Genomic DNA, 15,193 nt, shown 5'->3' on the forward strand with positions numbered 1-15,193 from the left:
TCTTAAATGAAGCTACTGGAATATCAAAGACCCAGGTGGAAAATTCCACTAAATGGGAAAAGTTTTCTTGTGCATGAATCTACTTTAGTTTTGCTTTAATATTGTTTATAGTTTATTTTACAAAAATCCTTAGAATTTTATATATCCAGACTGATTGTAGTATGGAGCTACATGAATTTTTGGGTATCAATATCAGATGCCACTGACTTGGAGTTTAGCCCCATATGCCTACATTGGAAATGGGGCAGTCGGGAAAGACAGCCTGTTGTGGTGCTAATTGCCCATAAACTTCACTGGTTGGCAGAAATTATCTGTCCAGGAGCAAGAACTGGTATTGATATGGATAAACTGGATGGCATTATGCTAAATTTACCTTATCAGTTTGAAATCAGTGGTTAAGTTTGCATTTGTATTTACATAGGTTTGCACAAGCGTCAATATTTGAAATCTTTATGAGGCTGCTATTGATCTGGGGAAACACTTTGTTTCAGATGACTGTATGCAGCCCTTGGACACATCTCTCAGATGATTGGGATGATTGGCTTAGTCTTTGCAATCTTAAATGAGCTGTGAGCTGAATATTCACTTTGTTCAATTCACCTGTGTTAATATGTGTAGGCCTGGCTCTGGACTTGCACAAAAAACTGCCCTTTGCTTCTGAATTGACTGTGTGTAATAGAACACAAAGTATTTTTAAAGACTTAAGACTTGAAAGTTTTTTTTTTCCCCCTTTGCTGCCATCTGTACAAATGGCAGTCTCTTCACCATCTGTGTTCATGCTCTTTCTTCGGTATCTTTTCAAGCAACATGTTTTACAACTAAAAATGAGCTATGGCAATTTAATTCCAGGCAATTCATTTCATTCCAGCCTGGCTCGGGCTCCTTTCTTTATTAGCCTAGGATGAGCTGTTGATGGTTTTGGGGCTGACAAGCTTGCATTTGTGGTTAATTTAATCATGCTGCTTAGAGAAACCTGTGATGATTCGCCTAAAGCACTCATCTCTGGTTGCTAGATTGCCTTCCGCCCTGCTCTGTCTTATTTGACTTTGTACCTGCAAGAAACCCTGGGGAAGGACACAAAGAAGCTCTTTCCAAGGCTAAGTGAACACCTCTGGAATAACTACAAATTTTAACTTTGCCCTTAGGTTTCTATGTTTGATGGCACCCTATTTCTTCTTCTGGCCTATATATTAGTACTGCAGCCATTAGTATAATTATCCATGCCTTCCACATTTCTTTATATCTTGGAGCAGAAGAGTCTGAACTATTTGTCTTTGGGTAATAATAAATATTTTGCTAGATAATGACAATATCAGATAATGACATTTTTGAAGAAAGTTTCCATTTTTCTAAAATAAACATAAGTTGATTGAGGACTGTTGACTCTAAATAGTTAGTTAAAGACATAAAATAAGTAGCACCAAATGGCTCTTTGGGGGAACAGGATTAGGACAAATGTTTGTTCTCAGAGAGAACAAAACCACCTTTTAGAAGAGAATAATGACTGTCCATTTTGTTGCTAAAGTTAATCTTTGTGAAAAAGTTTCCTGAATTCTAGAATTTATTCAGAAAAATATTTTGTTTCAAAGCTTTTGCTTCTGTCATAACCCACAGAGGATGCTTGTAGGATCCCTTTAGCATTTGTTTAGGGTATTTAAGTACATTTTACTCCAGAGAAAAACTATAAGACTTATTTAGTTAAAGTTATTAAAGCTGTATATATGTTGTAGTGTGTGTGTGTTTATGTGTTTTTCATTGCAAAATGTAATCCTTCATCTTGGGCAAAACCACCAGCATTAGTCTGCAAAGACAGTATTTAAAGTGCTCTCTTGCTGTTTGGCATTCCTGGGGTTGCATTCCACTTAGCATGGTCTGAGGCATGAGAGTTGAGATGTAGGAACCCCTTGATAATAAAGTGTTGGTGATAAAACCCACAACTCTGCCTGAAAAATAGACAGCATAGAATTATGTTTTCAGTTTTATTTTTACTTTGCAAGTCTTGGTTCTCCCCAGTCCAGTTGCAGAAGCTATATCAATTACTGAAAAAAGCAGAAAAGTATAGGGTTAGGGTTTTTTCTTTAAAAAAAAAAAAGTAAGTAGAGGTTTATAACTTAAAACCTCCACAATTCAGACATGAAATCAGAAGTGACAGTCTTTGCTACAAGATAGTTTAGGATGATTATTGATCACATCACCTTAATAGGTGATAAATATTTTCAAGAAAATCACTTTAACTTTCTTAAAAATATTTATGTGGAATTGTGGCTTTGGTTTTCATTTTTCATTGATTTATAATGTGAATGGGCTGAGAAAGCAAAAGTAGAAGTTTTAAAGTTTATTGGTTTGCTAGTGATTATAATGTTCAGAAACCCAATGATTGAATAAATTATCTGTCTCAGATTCTCTATCTATAAAATAAGTATATGTGAATCACCAATATTATGAAGTTACTTTTTTTTAAAAGAAATTCTGGCATTTCCAGTGAAATAGTGAAAGTGAACTAGCATATATTAACTATTTTGTACAGCTGAATGATTTTAAATGATTCATTTTCTCCTCTTGGTATTTACCCTGATCTTCAGTGATATATCTGGCCAACAGATGAACCTTCTTCTGATGAAATCTTTGGATGCTCTGGAAAATTGCTGCTTTGACACTAGTCTTGAATACAAGTATGTTGATTCCATTTCTTATATACTTTGATATTGGTTTCCATGCCACCATAAATCTTACATGCTACAGTACAATGTTTGTAGGACCTGATCTTGACTTCCTTTGCAAAGGATTTTCCAAAATAATGAAAAATCTGCAATTTTTGTTCAGAAAATCACATTTCAGCAATAGATGATTTGCAGAAATGCTGTGTAATAAATCATTTTGTACCTAAGTTTTATGTTGCTTAAGACCTCAGTTCTGTCTTGTACTTAACATGTGAGACATACATATACCTGAGGATCTTGATGTGATTTAACCTTTTTAAAGATATATTGAAACCATTCTCTGAATTTGACTGTACTAAGTCCCTGGCCCATAATTTAGTTTCCCTGTGAAATCCAAACGATTGAGGAATCCGAATGGAAACAAATAGGAAACAAATAGTATTAATAGATCCTATTATTATATCTCTCCCATAGACCTCATTCTTTTCAAAGTATTTGTCTATTAATCTGAGTATCTTTAAATGTAATATATCTACTTATTTCAGTAAAGAAAGGTATAATAAAAATTAAAAGGAATAATCAAAAAGTATCTCAAGAAAACAGTGTTAAATGTACTCATTTAATAAGACAATGTTTTAATTAGTCTGTGACTTCTATAGGTCAATATATGGTTTTGTTAGTCTTTCTGAAATATTGACAACATTGAGAATGCACGTTGTACCTTTTTGGACTTTTACATGTTTTGGAAGCTCAGATTTGAATCCTCTGGGGTTTTGTTACTAGGACACTCAACAGACTATAATCACTAACCTCTAGTTTATTAAACTCGTTTACTTTTTGCTATTGTGGACACTGTTCAAATTTGAGTTAAATCAACGTTTACATTTCTGGCTTTTAGAAAGCTGTGATCTGAAACTACATTCATACCATCTAGCCTGTTAGACTCAGACTAACAGTGGTAGAAGTAGTTTCATGTATCAGGTATTTTGCCATGAGTAAATAAAGTCAAATGGTAGGTGGTAGTCATGGAATCTTGTAGATCTTTCAGGCTGAGATTGAATAGGAACCATTAACAGTCATCTAATTTAGCAAGAAACACTTTAGGAATGTAGTGACATTTTAAGAGTGTGGTTTGAATGTGGGAAAAGAAAGGGTTCAGAGGCATGGTTGAATATAGAAAATAATTAATGGGAGAGAGTGGGCCAGTTAGTTGAGTCACTTGGGTCCAATGAAGGGTTGAAATTTGGGGCTTAAGCCATGTATTGGTGCTGCTGCCTTTTACAACCAAGGAGTAAGATTATTTTTGTTATGTGTGTGTGTGCACACACACATTTGGCTTTCTTCCTCATGCCCCACCACCAAAAGTGTTCATCATATCTGTAGCTCAGGGTGTTATAGAGTTAGGAAAAGTTTTGCGAATAAAATGTTGCAAACCTTCAGCCACTTGGAACAATCAGGAATAACTTCTGTAGATTATCTCCATTAATTTGCAGGAACATTCTTTGACCATGGGGGATAACTGAATTATCCACAGCCTGGGTATATGGAATTAAAAAATTAATAGGTCTAGCATATTTAACTTTAATTTTTTTTATTAATAAGATTCTTATTTCTTAATTTTTGCTGCCTTTCTGATTCTTATCTCCTTAATAAGCAATTATATTTGGGAGGGGGAGGGGTGGGCCTGGATAGAGTACTAGTCCTGCAAAGGAAAATAAAATAGGGCTATCAAAAATTTCTTGTCCATTGAGTGAAATCTTGCTTGTCTATCAGAGCGCAATTAAAAACTCAGCTCCTTCAAGAAGCCCTACCTCTGATCTCTCCAAACTGCTGTTATTCCTATAGTTAATGAGGTTTAGAACTTTGTCATCCCTAATACTTGTGGCTGTTAGCTTATGTAGGTCTCTGATTTCAGGTTCAACTAATATTTACTGAGCAGCTGTATACTGTGCTAGGCATTTTCACATCCATTTTTCATGTAGTTTGGTTCTTACCACAGCCTAAATAGTGATACTAAAACAGATATGATCATCACTTTGATTTACAGATACAGAAAATGAGTCTCAAAGAATAGGAGACTTGATCAAGGTCACATACTTAATAAGTGGCAGAGCTAGGATAGGAACCTAGGTCGTCTGACTTCAAAGCCACTTTTCTTTCTCTTGCATAGTACAGTGTTGAGAACACATTTTGATATAAAGATAATAATTTGACATTTGGCAGTGTAGTATGTGTATGTGTTTTCCTGACGTAAGAATGTTGCCCACCATTTAATAAGAGAGAGAGAGAGAGATTCTTTTTCCTGCTTTTCTAAGTAGGCCCAGGCTTGTATGGCTGTCTCATGGCATAAAGTATTCCCTTGTCTAATGAGATTGCTGGAGTCCAAGGCAATCCTCCCTCAAGTAAAATCGTGAAAGCGTTACCAGGAGGTAGTTAATAGATCTGGGAGTGTGCTACCTCAAGTGATAGAATTCCTCCAGAGCACGTTCACCATGCTTCCTTGATTTAATGGACATGTCCCTGCTGAGAGAGCCTAGCATCTGGGCTGGTCCTTGTTTGTGGTCCTATAACTTACATTTTGCTGCTATCTGGTGGGCAGCTCATGCTATTGCAGTCCTCACAGTCCTAACTGTAGTCGTGCTGTCCATCAAGGACCTAAGCATGGCTTAATTACTATTTGAGCTTTTACAAATACAGTAACATTTGTATAGCAGTTGTAAAGGGCAAAGTACTACAACAATGTTAACTGTTACGAGAAGTAATTATTATATGGCCTAATACGTAACCTGCTTGATAGCCTACAGTAAACTAAGGAATACAAGATTCATCTTTGGTTAATTTTAAAAAATGTTTCATGTCTTCATTTATATAGCAACGCACATATTAGAATAGCATAGCTTTTAAGTTTCAGAATTTCTTTTTCCTGATATTTGAATATACTTGAATGAGAGACTTAAAAGTTAATAACATAATAGGACATATAATTTTAAAACTCAGATTCTCTTTATCATTTGTTAGCATTTCCATGGAACATTTATGTTAGCAATTCCAAAACCTCAATTTTATACCTAATTTCATGATTCTATATTTTTATGTCATCTTTCAGAGATAACCAACACTTAACTCCTTTTGTTTTCAATGGACGGAAAAATATGGAAGTTACTTTAACCCAAGCTTTTCTTGGTTTAGAGCTGGCAGACTATTATAGGGAGGCTAGAATGAGGTAAATGTGTAGAAATGCTGAACTAAGCACTTGAGAGGATCTTTTACGATGTAGGACAAAAGTAAACACATTAAAATGTAGGGAATTTGGAAATCAGAAGGATGCAAAAAATAAAGCTGTAGGACTACTTTCTTGTTGCATACTGGAAAATTGAGGTAAAATAAGAGGGAAAAATGTAGGTCAATAGATACATACACTCTAGCATTTATATTGGCACACGTGCATGGATAGATTATATGTTCATATATTATAGCAGCCAATTATCTACCTATATATATTTGTATATATTCTATATATCTAATGTATACAAATTATTTCTTATAGTAACAAATAGAATCCTTAGTGTATGGTGACTTTGCCCAGGAATAATCTATTATGGTAATTTTTAGATAAATGTAGACTAAAAAGTGAGATATATTCTTCTAAGCCTTTTCACCTGCATGCCTTGGGATAATAATGGAGAATTGTCAATCCAGAGGTTAGAGATTTTGTGTGCCCAAAAAACAAAAATTAAATACCTGCCAGTTTATTGAGAAAGTTGAACCCCAATACTTACTCCAGTTAGTTTTGAGAGGATTCTTTTCCACATGATTCCAACATCCCTCCTTCATAAATTAACCTGTCAAGAAATAGAAATCAAGTTTTCTTGATTAAATCTTGATTAATATGTTTAGTAAATTCCACTCCTCATAAAGTTCTTCAACATTCAAAAAATAGTACTGAGTGCCTATATGACAAGTTGTATGCTCAGTGCCATAGATACCACAGTAAGGGAAAAAACAGAAGAGGGCTCACCCTCATCGGGGCTTACAAGCTAGTGAAAGAGCTAGGCAGAAATCAACCAGCTCCCCAAATAATCCTCATCAGAATTTATAATTAAAATTGTATGACGTAAAATTAGTACAGGGTGCTACGGGAGAGTATTAAAGAGATTCCCCAGTGGGCAAGGGAAGGTGTCTCTGAAAAAGTAACATTTGAGATCTTAAGGGTAATTGACAGTTAAATAAGTGAAGAGGGGGCAAAAGTTAAATTTGTCAAAGTATTAATCAAATTTTGTCTCACTGGTCTAATTCTGTCAAATTTTTATACACGTCTATAGAAAGTAGCCAAAAAACTTCCCTTCTTGATCCTAAATCAAAACAAAGACTTCCAATCCATAGTAGCGAACTGCTTTTCCTCTTTCAGGAATGTGATTTGTTTCAAAAGCTGCAGTGTTCAGATGTTAGATGTTGATTAAACTGGTTGAAAATGCATAATGCTAGTTGAGCTTGTTGTTAAGTTCATGTAAGCTGTAACAGCAGTTCTGCCTGACTAATGATGGATTATGACTGTAGTAGCTTCCTTACAAAGGATTTTCTAATGCCAGATTGTTGTGCAATGGAAACTAGAAAAACACACTTGAGATATGTTGCTTTCTCATAGGCATTCCATCATGGCATCATGCAGGGCACTGAGAGGGGCCTTGGGCTTGGCAGATGGAACAGAAGGCTGGGAATCAAAAACTCGCTTGTTCTGCCATGCTCTGCTGGAAAGTCTCTGGGTGACCTTGAGCAAATCCTGTAACCTTTCCATACTCTTGGGTGTCTCCTCAGATGTGGATGCCCCATTTTCTTAGAGGTATTGGATGTTCATAAAACTATGAACAGGTGCTCAACACCAGCTATTTAAGTGCCAAATGACATAACATATGGGCTTTAAAAATATGCTGTTGGAGAATTGTCCTGGAATGTCTTCTTGGCAGCAGATAACATGATGAGAAAACCAAACCAGGGAGAGAGGATGGTGTCTGAAAAACTCAGCTTCTCCTCAATTTAAGAAACAATAATAAAAAACATTTTTTTAAAAGTAAGATTACCACAAAAAACAATAATAAAAAAAAAAACTTTTTTTAAAAGTAAAAGATTACCACAAGCTGCTTTATCTTATCATAGTAACTTGAAATTTTCTGAGAGAACAATTCTTTTCTTTAAATGGATATGTATTCTTTCAGGAGAATTTGGGGCACAAAGCCCAAGAATCCAATTGAATTTTCACATGGGGTAACTTTTGACAAGCCTGTCATTTGCCCATTTTCTCTTCTGACCCAGTGGTACTCTGAGGGATCAGAGGAGCAAAGGGGATTAATGTCATTGTGTGCAGACAAATACAGTTTCTTTAAGAAAGAAATTCTGCTTGTTGAAGTTGACTGGGAAACATGAAGCACTTAGCCGTACCTCATAATCATGCCTTGCATTTATCTCCCCTGTTATTAGTCAGGTGTCCTCAGCTCTTATTCCTGAAATGCAGTCTTTTCTCTCCTTATGCAGTTATCATAGTGCACTCAACATGGGACATTTGGGGGACTACAGCAGTTCTGTAAGTGCAGAAATACAGCTGGTTTGGCCTCTATGCCTCCTCCTCACTTCACCATAGAGTTAAAGTCAAAAACAGTTTTGTATTTTTGTTTGTTTGTCTTTCCCCAGTGAATACACAGCACCAGCACAGCAAGAACACCTGTTTTGATGTAAAGTTTTCCTTTAGAGGGGAGAGGTGAGTGTAACTGTGATGGTTCCTAGGACACATCTATGTACCAGGCAGCAGAATTAGAATCCAGCCATCCAACCTCAGTTTTCAGATAATGTGGATTTCTTGTGATTCTAACACATTGTCTTTTCTGGCACTCAAGCACGGGCTGTATATTGGGAGTTGGACTTGTTCTGTCCCTCATGAGCCACAGCAGCCAAATGGAGTCCCGGGTGCACGTGGCAGCATCACTTCGGAAGCTCTCTGCATACCTAGATGACAGCGGGAGCCAGAGCAGAACATTTCAGGAGGTAGGAGATGGAGGTGACACTTTTCTTCCCTTTGCTGTCTTTTATTTTTCTGTTGATACTGATTTTCTACTCCTAATATTTTGATAACACTGTAAACTTAATTCTCCTCAATTTCAGCCAGGATAAGGAGAAAATCTGAGTGGCACACAACCTATAGTAGATCATAAAGTTTTCAAATCAGGAAGCTGTTTAAATCAACTTAGACTTAAATGAAGCATATAAGAGCCTTTAGTGAAGACAGAACCCTAAGTCAACATCACTAGAAGGTACTTTCTACCAGAGCTGCAATTCTTAGAGGAAAGTTAAATGGAGATTTTTAGAATTGTGCTCAAACCAAATGTAACTTTTTAAAATGACCACAGATAAGCTTAAGAGACTGCAGCTAGAAAAGGCATTTTAAAAAATGTCTGCTAGCATGAAAAATTATTGAGGAAATTCCCTTTACTACACTTACTGAAAAGATTTTTCCATTATGGTGCAGAAATATGCAGAATTGCAGTTATGTGACATGCTTATTGTGTGTTAACCCTGTTAGAGGGCATGTTTTAGGCATGGGTCCATGCCTATCTCTGTTGTGCCCAGGTGAACCCGACCCCTCTGTGTGCTCCTCCCTGGGAGAAGTATGGGATGACCTTGTGGCCTGGCCAGATTCTCCCTCTCATTAGAGCAGATTCTATTTTATCCCAGGCTGCCCACAAGCTATTGATGAGTACATAATGGCTGCTGTGTTTCCCTGCTCAGCTCCTCTGCTTTCGGCAATAGGACTTGTTGAATTGGTGAATTTTTTTGGAGCACAGAGGGTTGAAGTTTTGTTCTAAGACATGTACTGCATTTCTATTTCTAAGGCAGTCTAGAGCATGATTAAAACTTTTTTTTTAAGTGAAAGGAAAAAATTTTCAGAGGAGCAGTATGACCAATAAATGAAAGCAAAGTTTTTACAATTGATGCATGTCTGTCTAGATGTTTTGATTTATAAGACCTTAAGCAAACAGTTTTGTTTTTTCTTCCCTCTCATGTTTTATTATCAAATTTTTACCTTAGAAACCACTTATATTTGTCATGCTCTATCAACTAGTACTAACAGTTGAAAAATTTCCACTTTGTGTAACTGCATGCTTATAAAGGAGGGCATTGTTGTAAAAATGTACGGTAGCAGGGAAGGGATAATTAGCCTTGATATGCAAAACTGAGGCTCAAATAGATTTAGTGACTTGCCCAAAATTACTTAAGTCAGTAAATGGTCAGTTTGGGACATACACAAGTGTTTTCTGTCTCCATACCCAACATTGTTTTTACTTTATTTATGTTTTATTTATTCATTCATTTATTTATTACATTCTTACAACAGTGCGACATAGTAACTAGTATTATGCCTATTTTACACAAATTTATCTGACTCCAAAATCCACATACCTATTCCATTATGCTTTGCTATTTCTACGAGGGGATCCATAATATAGCAATGCTTCACTTTGAATTTCCTCTCCTGTTTGGTCTTGGATGGGGATACATGCAATTAGTAACCTCCACTGGTGATGACAGTCTGTTTCTTTCTGCTGTTAATAGATGCTTATGTTCTGGCATGATGTGGTAGGAAAACTTTCTGATTTAGAGTCTGAAGACCTGGATTTTAATCTCCCCTCTGTCACTTGCCAGCTCTGTGTACTTGAGCCTCAGAGTCCTTATCTATAAAGTAGTATTAATGATATCTGTCTACTTCTATTTGCTAAAGCTGCCAGAATGCGATATACCAGAAATGGATTGACTTTTACAATAGGGGTTTATTAGTTCACAAATTTACAGTTCTAAGGCCATAAAAATGTCCCAAATAAGGCATCAACAGGACAATACCTTCCCTGAAGAAAGACTAATGGTATGGGTGGTGGGGGATTCCTCTGTCACATGGGGAGGCACATGGCTGGCTCTGCTGATCCTTCTCTCCCGGGTTTAGCTTCTGGTTTCACTGGCTTTCTCCAAAATGTCTCGGGCTTCTGTCTCAGCTTCTCTCAGCTCTGTCCAAAACGTCTCTTCCTTTTATCCTCTCATAGAGGACTCCGGCAAAGAAACTAAGACCCACCTTGAATGGGCGGGGTCACATCACCATGGAAACTACCTAATCAAAAGGTCCTACCCACAATTGGTCTGTACCCACAAGACTGGATTAAAAGAACACACGCTTTTGCAGGGTGCATAACAGATCCAAACCAGTACACTGTCGTATGACATTTTTATGAAATACATGAATATAAGTTCAGCAGCAAAACAGTGCCTGGCCTATGGTAGGTGTATTGAATCCAATTTTTGCTCTGGGGAGAAGTTTGACAGAATATTTATGTCAACTGTACTGTGTTCTTTTATTTTTCCTCATGAAATGAAGAAATATTTTTTCTCTTTGCTCTTCTCAGGTCCTTGCTTATACCCTTAGCTGTGTATGTACGTCAGCATTCAGTGCTGGAATTATTGAGGCTGCAGAGGCTGAAGATGTTATGAACAAACTTCGGCTGTTAGTAGAGAATAACCAGCAGGTGAGAATGCATGCCCCAATTGTTTCTCTTTGTGGGTCTCATGCTGCTCATGTCCTGATTTTGACTTTCTCCGAATTAGAGTAATGGGGTATTTTTTGTGTCCGAAACTGAGAAACTTACTATTTTCTTCTCTCACAGGTATAACCAACTGTCACAGATGTCTCTCTCTCTCCTTTACCCTATCTCCTTTTGTAGACATTTATTTTTCTTTGTCTGAGAGAGTACTGAAAGACTTTTCACTCTCTTCTCTTATTGCTCTCTATTTATGAAATCTTAAAAATGGGGCTTAGGGAATCAAAGAGTTACATAGTCTTAAATGACAAAAGTTTATAAAATTATGCATAGAGCACTCCAGTAAGGTCAAACTTAAGTAAATTCAAGGCAGGGACTCTCTCATGATTGAATATGTTCAGGAAAATTTATATACTTATAAATTAAATTAAATTAAATATCCCTAATATATTCCCTCTAATTACATTTCCCCATTTCGATTGTTTTTAGATTTCTCCAAAATCTTAGTATTAGCCATTTAGGGTTATTGCAGGATTCATTGGTTTTAAGCTTAGAATAGTATCATTACTATTTTTTACATGGCTATATGCCCCTCACATTCTGAATAAGTTTTGTAACACCAAAATATAGAAGTTTGCCTATGCTGTGCTCATTGTGGGAAGTTTTTTCTTCTAGTTTGGGAATTGATTAACCTCGTGCGGCCTACCTTGGTATTTTCATCCTAACCCCTTCTGAGAATTTGGATTGTTTGAGCTAAGTATTATGCAGTATTATTTTCCTAAAATAAACCAGTCATTTAAGCTGAGTCCCTTGCAATTAGACTCTGCAGTTTCTATTACAAAACAAAATCTAGAAAATAAGACATCTTGCAAATCACTGATTTTCAAATGCAAAAGAACTTATCAGTAGGAAAGGGAGCCCGTAGAAGTGCTTGTGTTGATATATATAAACATTCCTAATCTGTGTCATTTTTCTTCTTCTTTTTCATCCCGTTTTTATTTATTTAACAGACTTCAGGTTTTGCCCTGGCGTTAGGAAACATAGTTCATGGTCTGTCTGTGTGTGGACATGGAAAAGCTGAAGACTTGGGCAACAAACTCCTTCCTGCTTGGATCAGAATTGTCCTAGCAGAGGTAGAGGTCACCTCTTGCAAGTTATTTTATATATGTATAAAGGAAAAAGAGCTAGTTTAGTGGACCATTTATAGGAGCTGCTGAGATATCTAACTCAACAATACAGTGATAGGCAAATCAAAGACACACAGCTAGCTATCAAATATACTTTAATCCCCTGTAAGTGATACATCCTGTCAACAATTATAGTTTTTTTAAACTGGCTATTTTCCCAGTGACTTAATTTTGAAACTATGTTATGTTTTTTGAAAAAATAAAAACAACAAATTCCACCTAGATTCAACAACTTCAATCTGTTAATTCTAGTCTGCTGCCATTTTGGGTTCAATGATACAGATTATTTTAACTTTACAAATTTAGTACTGTTTTGGCTCAATGAGTTGTTTCTCTATGATATTGTAAGTTTTATAGAACCCAAACCCAATGACTGTTTCTCTCTTAACATAGTCTGTTGCTTTGTTTTCAGAGCACTCCCACAATGCTTTGTCTGGCAGCTGTTCATGGGATGGTGGCCTTGGTAGGCTCTGAAGGGGGTGTAATACAGGTAAAAAAAAAAAAAAAAAAGAAAGAAAGAAAAAAGAACTATCTGCTGAGACATGAAACCTAAATAGCTATATAGCCACACCAAGAGGAGACTATCCAATATTTCAGAACAGATAAATATATCTGTCCTTATATGTTCATGGTAATGGTTATATTGGGCTTTTCATTGCCTTGCTGCATGAAAAATTGTTTTTGGCCAAAAATTCTTTCTATTGAGATTTGTGCCATGTTTTATAGCACAAAACATGGTTTGTAGGGTCAACTTATGTACTTTCCTCAGGTTCCCTAAGTGATTGAATGATAAGAAATTTCAGAAGTCACTTATAAGAAGCTCCGTTTTGTATCTGTAACATTTAAGTTTATATTTATGTAATTATTCTTTTACTTCAAAATTTTTTCCGCAGTGAATATATGTATGTGTATGTTTACCAGTAATTCTAAGGCATTCCTTCATTCATCCAGTGAAAGTTTATTGAGCGGCTGATATGTGTCACACTGAACTGGTGTCGGGGACTCAGTGTTAAATAAAACATGAGTCCTGCCCTCCAGGAGCTCAAAGCTTGTGGTTTCGAGATATAAGAACATAATGATATATTATTCTCCAGCTTAGAAGATGATAGTTCATGTACTAGAAATGTCATTATTTACTTTTTTGGTGGTGGGGATGGGGGGGTTTCTCTTTATTCTTTCAGCTGAAGTCCGAAGCCATCCAGACCTCACATTTTCAAGGCAGACTTAATGAAGTCATTAGAACCTTAACTCAGGTGAGAAAAGGAATTTAAAATCCTCGGATGAGAAAACATATTCCCCTTTGCTGTCTTTTTTTCTATTTCATTTTACAAAATTTTTTGTCTGGAAAATGGGGCCTTCTCTGATTAATGCTGATTTCAAGGGGCATTTGGGAGCAGTCAGTAGTCCTGCATTTGCTAACAAATATGTGCTGCCTTGGTGGGGGGGGGGTGCGGGGTGCTGGCATTTTTATATTAAGTTGGCTTTGGTTTCCCTTAGAAATTAAAACCTGACCCTTCAAGGAATGTCAGGCCCTCAGGAGAAGGAAAAATGGAAGGTGATCAAAGGGCAGGGTAGATAACTAGGTAGAGTGGTCATGAGGCACAAGTTCAGATATCACTGATAAAAGTATTTGGGTAGATCATTGTCATAGTTGTTCTTCGATAAGGAAAAACGTAGTTATTTGCTGAGAAATGTTTTTATTTTTTAAGATATGTGCTTTTAAAAGAATGATTGTGTTCATTGCATAAAATTTGAAAGTATAGAATGAAAGTAACTTGAAAAATATTACTGGTGATCCACCCAACCTGAAGCATCTGTTGCTAATATTTAGTCATATTTCTTTTTAAGCATTCTTATTTTCTTTGCCTAGTTGGATTCTTACTGTATATAGAACTTTGTATCCTATTCTTATATATCACTTAGCATACCTGCTTTCATTCTTGTTAAATGTAGCTCATTATAATACCTACCACATAAAGAAATTTTAGTAATTCATGCTTTTAAAAGCAAATGTGAATCTCCAAACAGAAGACACTGTTTTTTGCATGTATTAATGTGAATATGCCAAGAAAAAGAATTCTACTGAAATTTAAGTAGCTGTAGCTTGGCAGAAAAAGCTATAAATGAAAAATATCATTGAAAAAGGCTTGTTATGAATGATAAAATGGTAATAGAACCTCATTATTTGAAGTAGACAACAAAATATCTACTTCCATATTTAGAGACATTTTAGTCTTAAGTAACTATCATCTCTTTTCTACTGTTTGGATTTTCATTTACCATTTTCCAAAAATTCCTTTGAGAACAGTCTGACTCACTGAACCTTAGATAACTACTAGTTTCTTCTTCCATAACTGATGGATTGGTTGAATGATTGATTTATTCATTCAGCAGGCATTTTTTGAGCAATGACTATGTCCCAGGTGTAGTATACTAGACACATAATACTAAAGTCCTGTCATAGAACTTCCCGTTACTAGCTAAGTCTCTGCCCCATAAAAGCTTTGTGATTTTCTGCAAGTGGCTTTTTATTGGAGTTGGGATTTTGCCTCATCATTGAACTGTTACATTTTTGTATGTAGATCATCAGTATCTCTGGGATGATTGGTCTTCAGTCAAATGCAATTTGGCTTCTAGGACATCTTCATCTATCTACTCTGTCCTCAAATCAAAGTAGAACTTCAGGTAAGATTAGAGTCATAGAACATTTGAGGTGGAAAGAGAGATTACTAATTCAGTGCTTTGTATTTTGTTAGAAACATTCATCTTCACA

The 15,193-nt window shown here is 36.0% G+C and overlaps 1 protein-coding gene across 1 annotated transcript in view; it reads left to right on the plus strand.

Moving 5' to 3' along the window:
- FOCAD (focadhesin) overlaps positions 1-15,193 on the plus strand; it is a 341,517-nt gene that overhangs the window by 288,219 nt on the left and 38,105 nt on the right. The window contains exons 26-32 of the mRNA XM_037798691.1: positions 2,583-2,672; positions 8,549-8,696; positions 11,102-11,221; positions 12,244-12,366; positions 12,833-12,910; positions 13,602-13,673; positions 15,003-15,105. Coding sequence (XP_037654619.1) covers positions 2,583-2,672; positions 8,549-8,696; positions 11,102-11,221; positions 12,244-12,366; positions 12,833-12,910; positions 13,602-13,673; positions 15,003-15,105 — 734 coding nt within the window. The remainder of the gene's footprint in view (positions 1-2,582; positions 2,673-8,548; positions 8,697-11,101; positions 11,222-12,243; positions 12,367-12,832; positions 12,911-13,601; positions 13,674-15,002; positions 15,106-15,193) is intronic.

This window comes from Choloepus didactylus, chromosome 10 (genome assembly GCF_015220235.1).
Source record: "Choloepus didactylus isolate mChoDid1 chromosome 10, mChoDid1.pri, whole genome shotgun sequence".
NCBI lineage: Eukaryota > Metazoa > Chordata > Mammalia > Pilosa > Megalonychidae > Choloepus > Choloepus didactylus.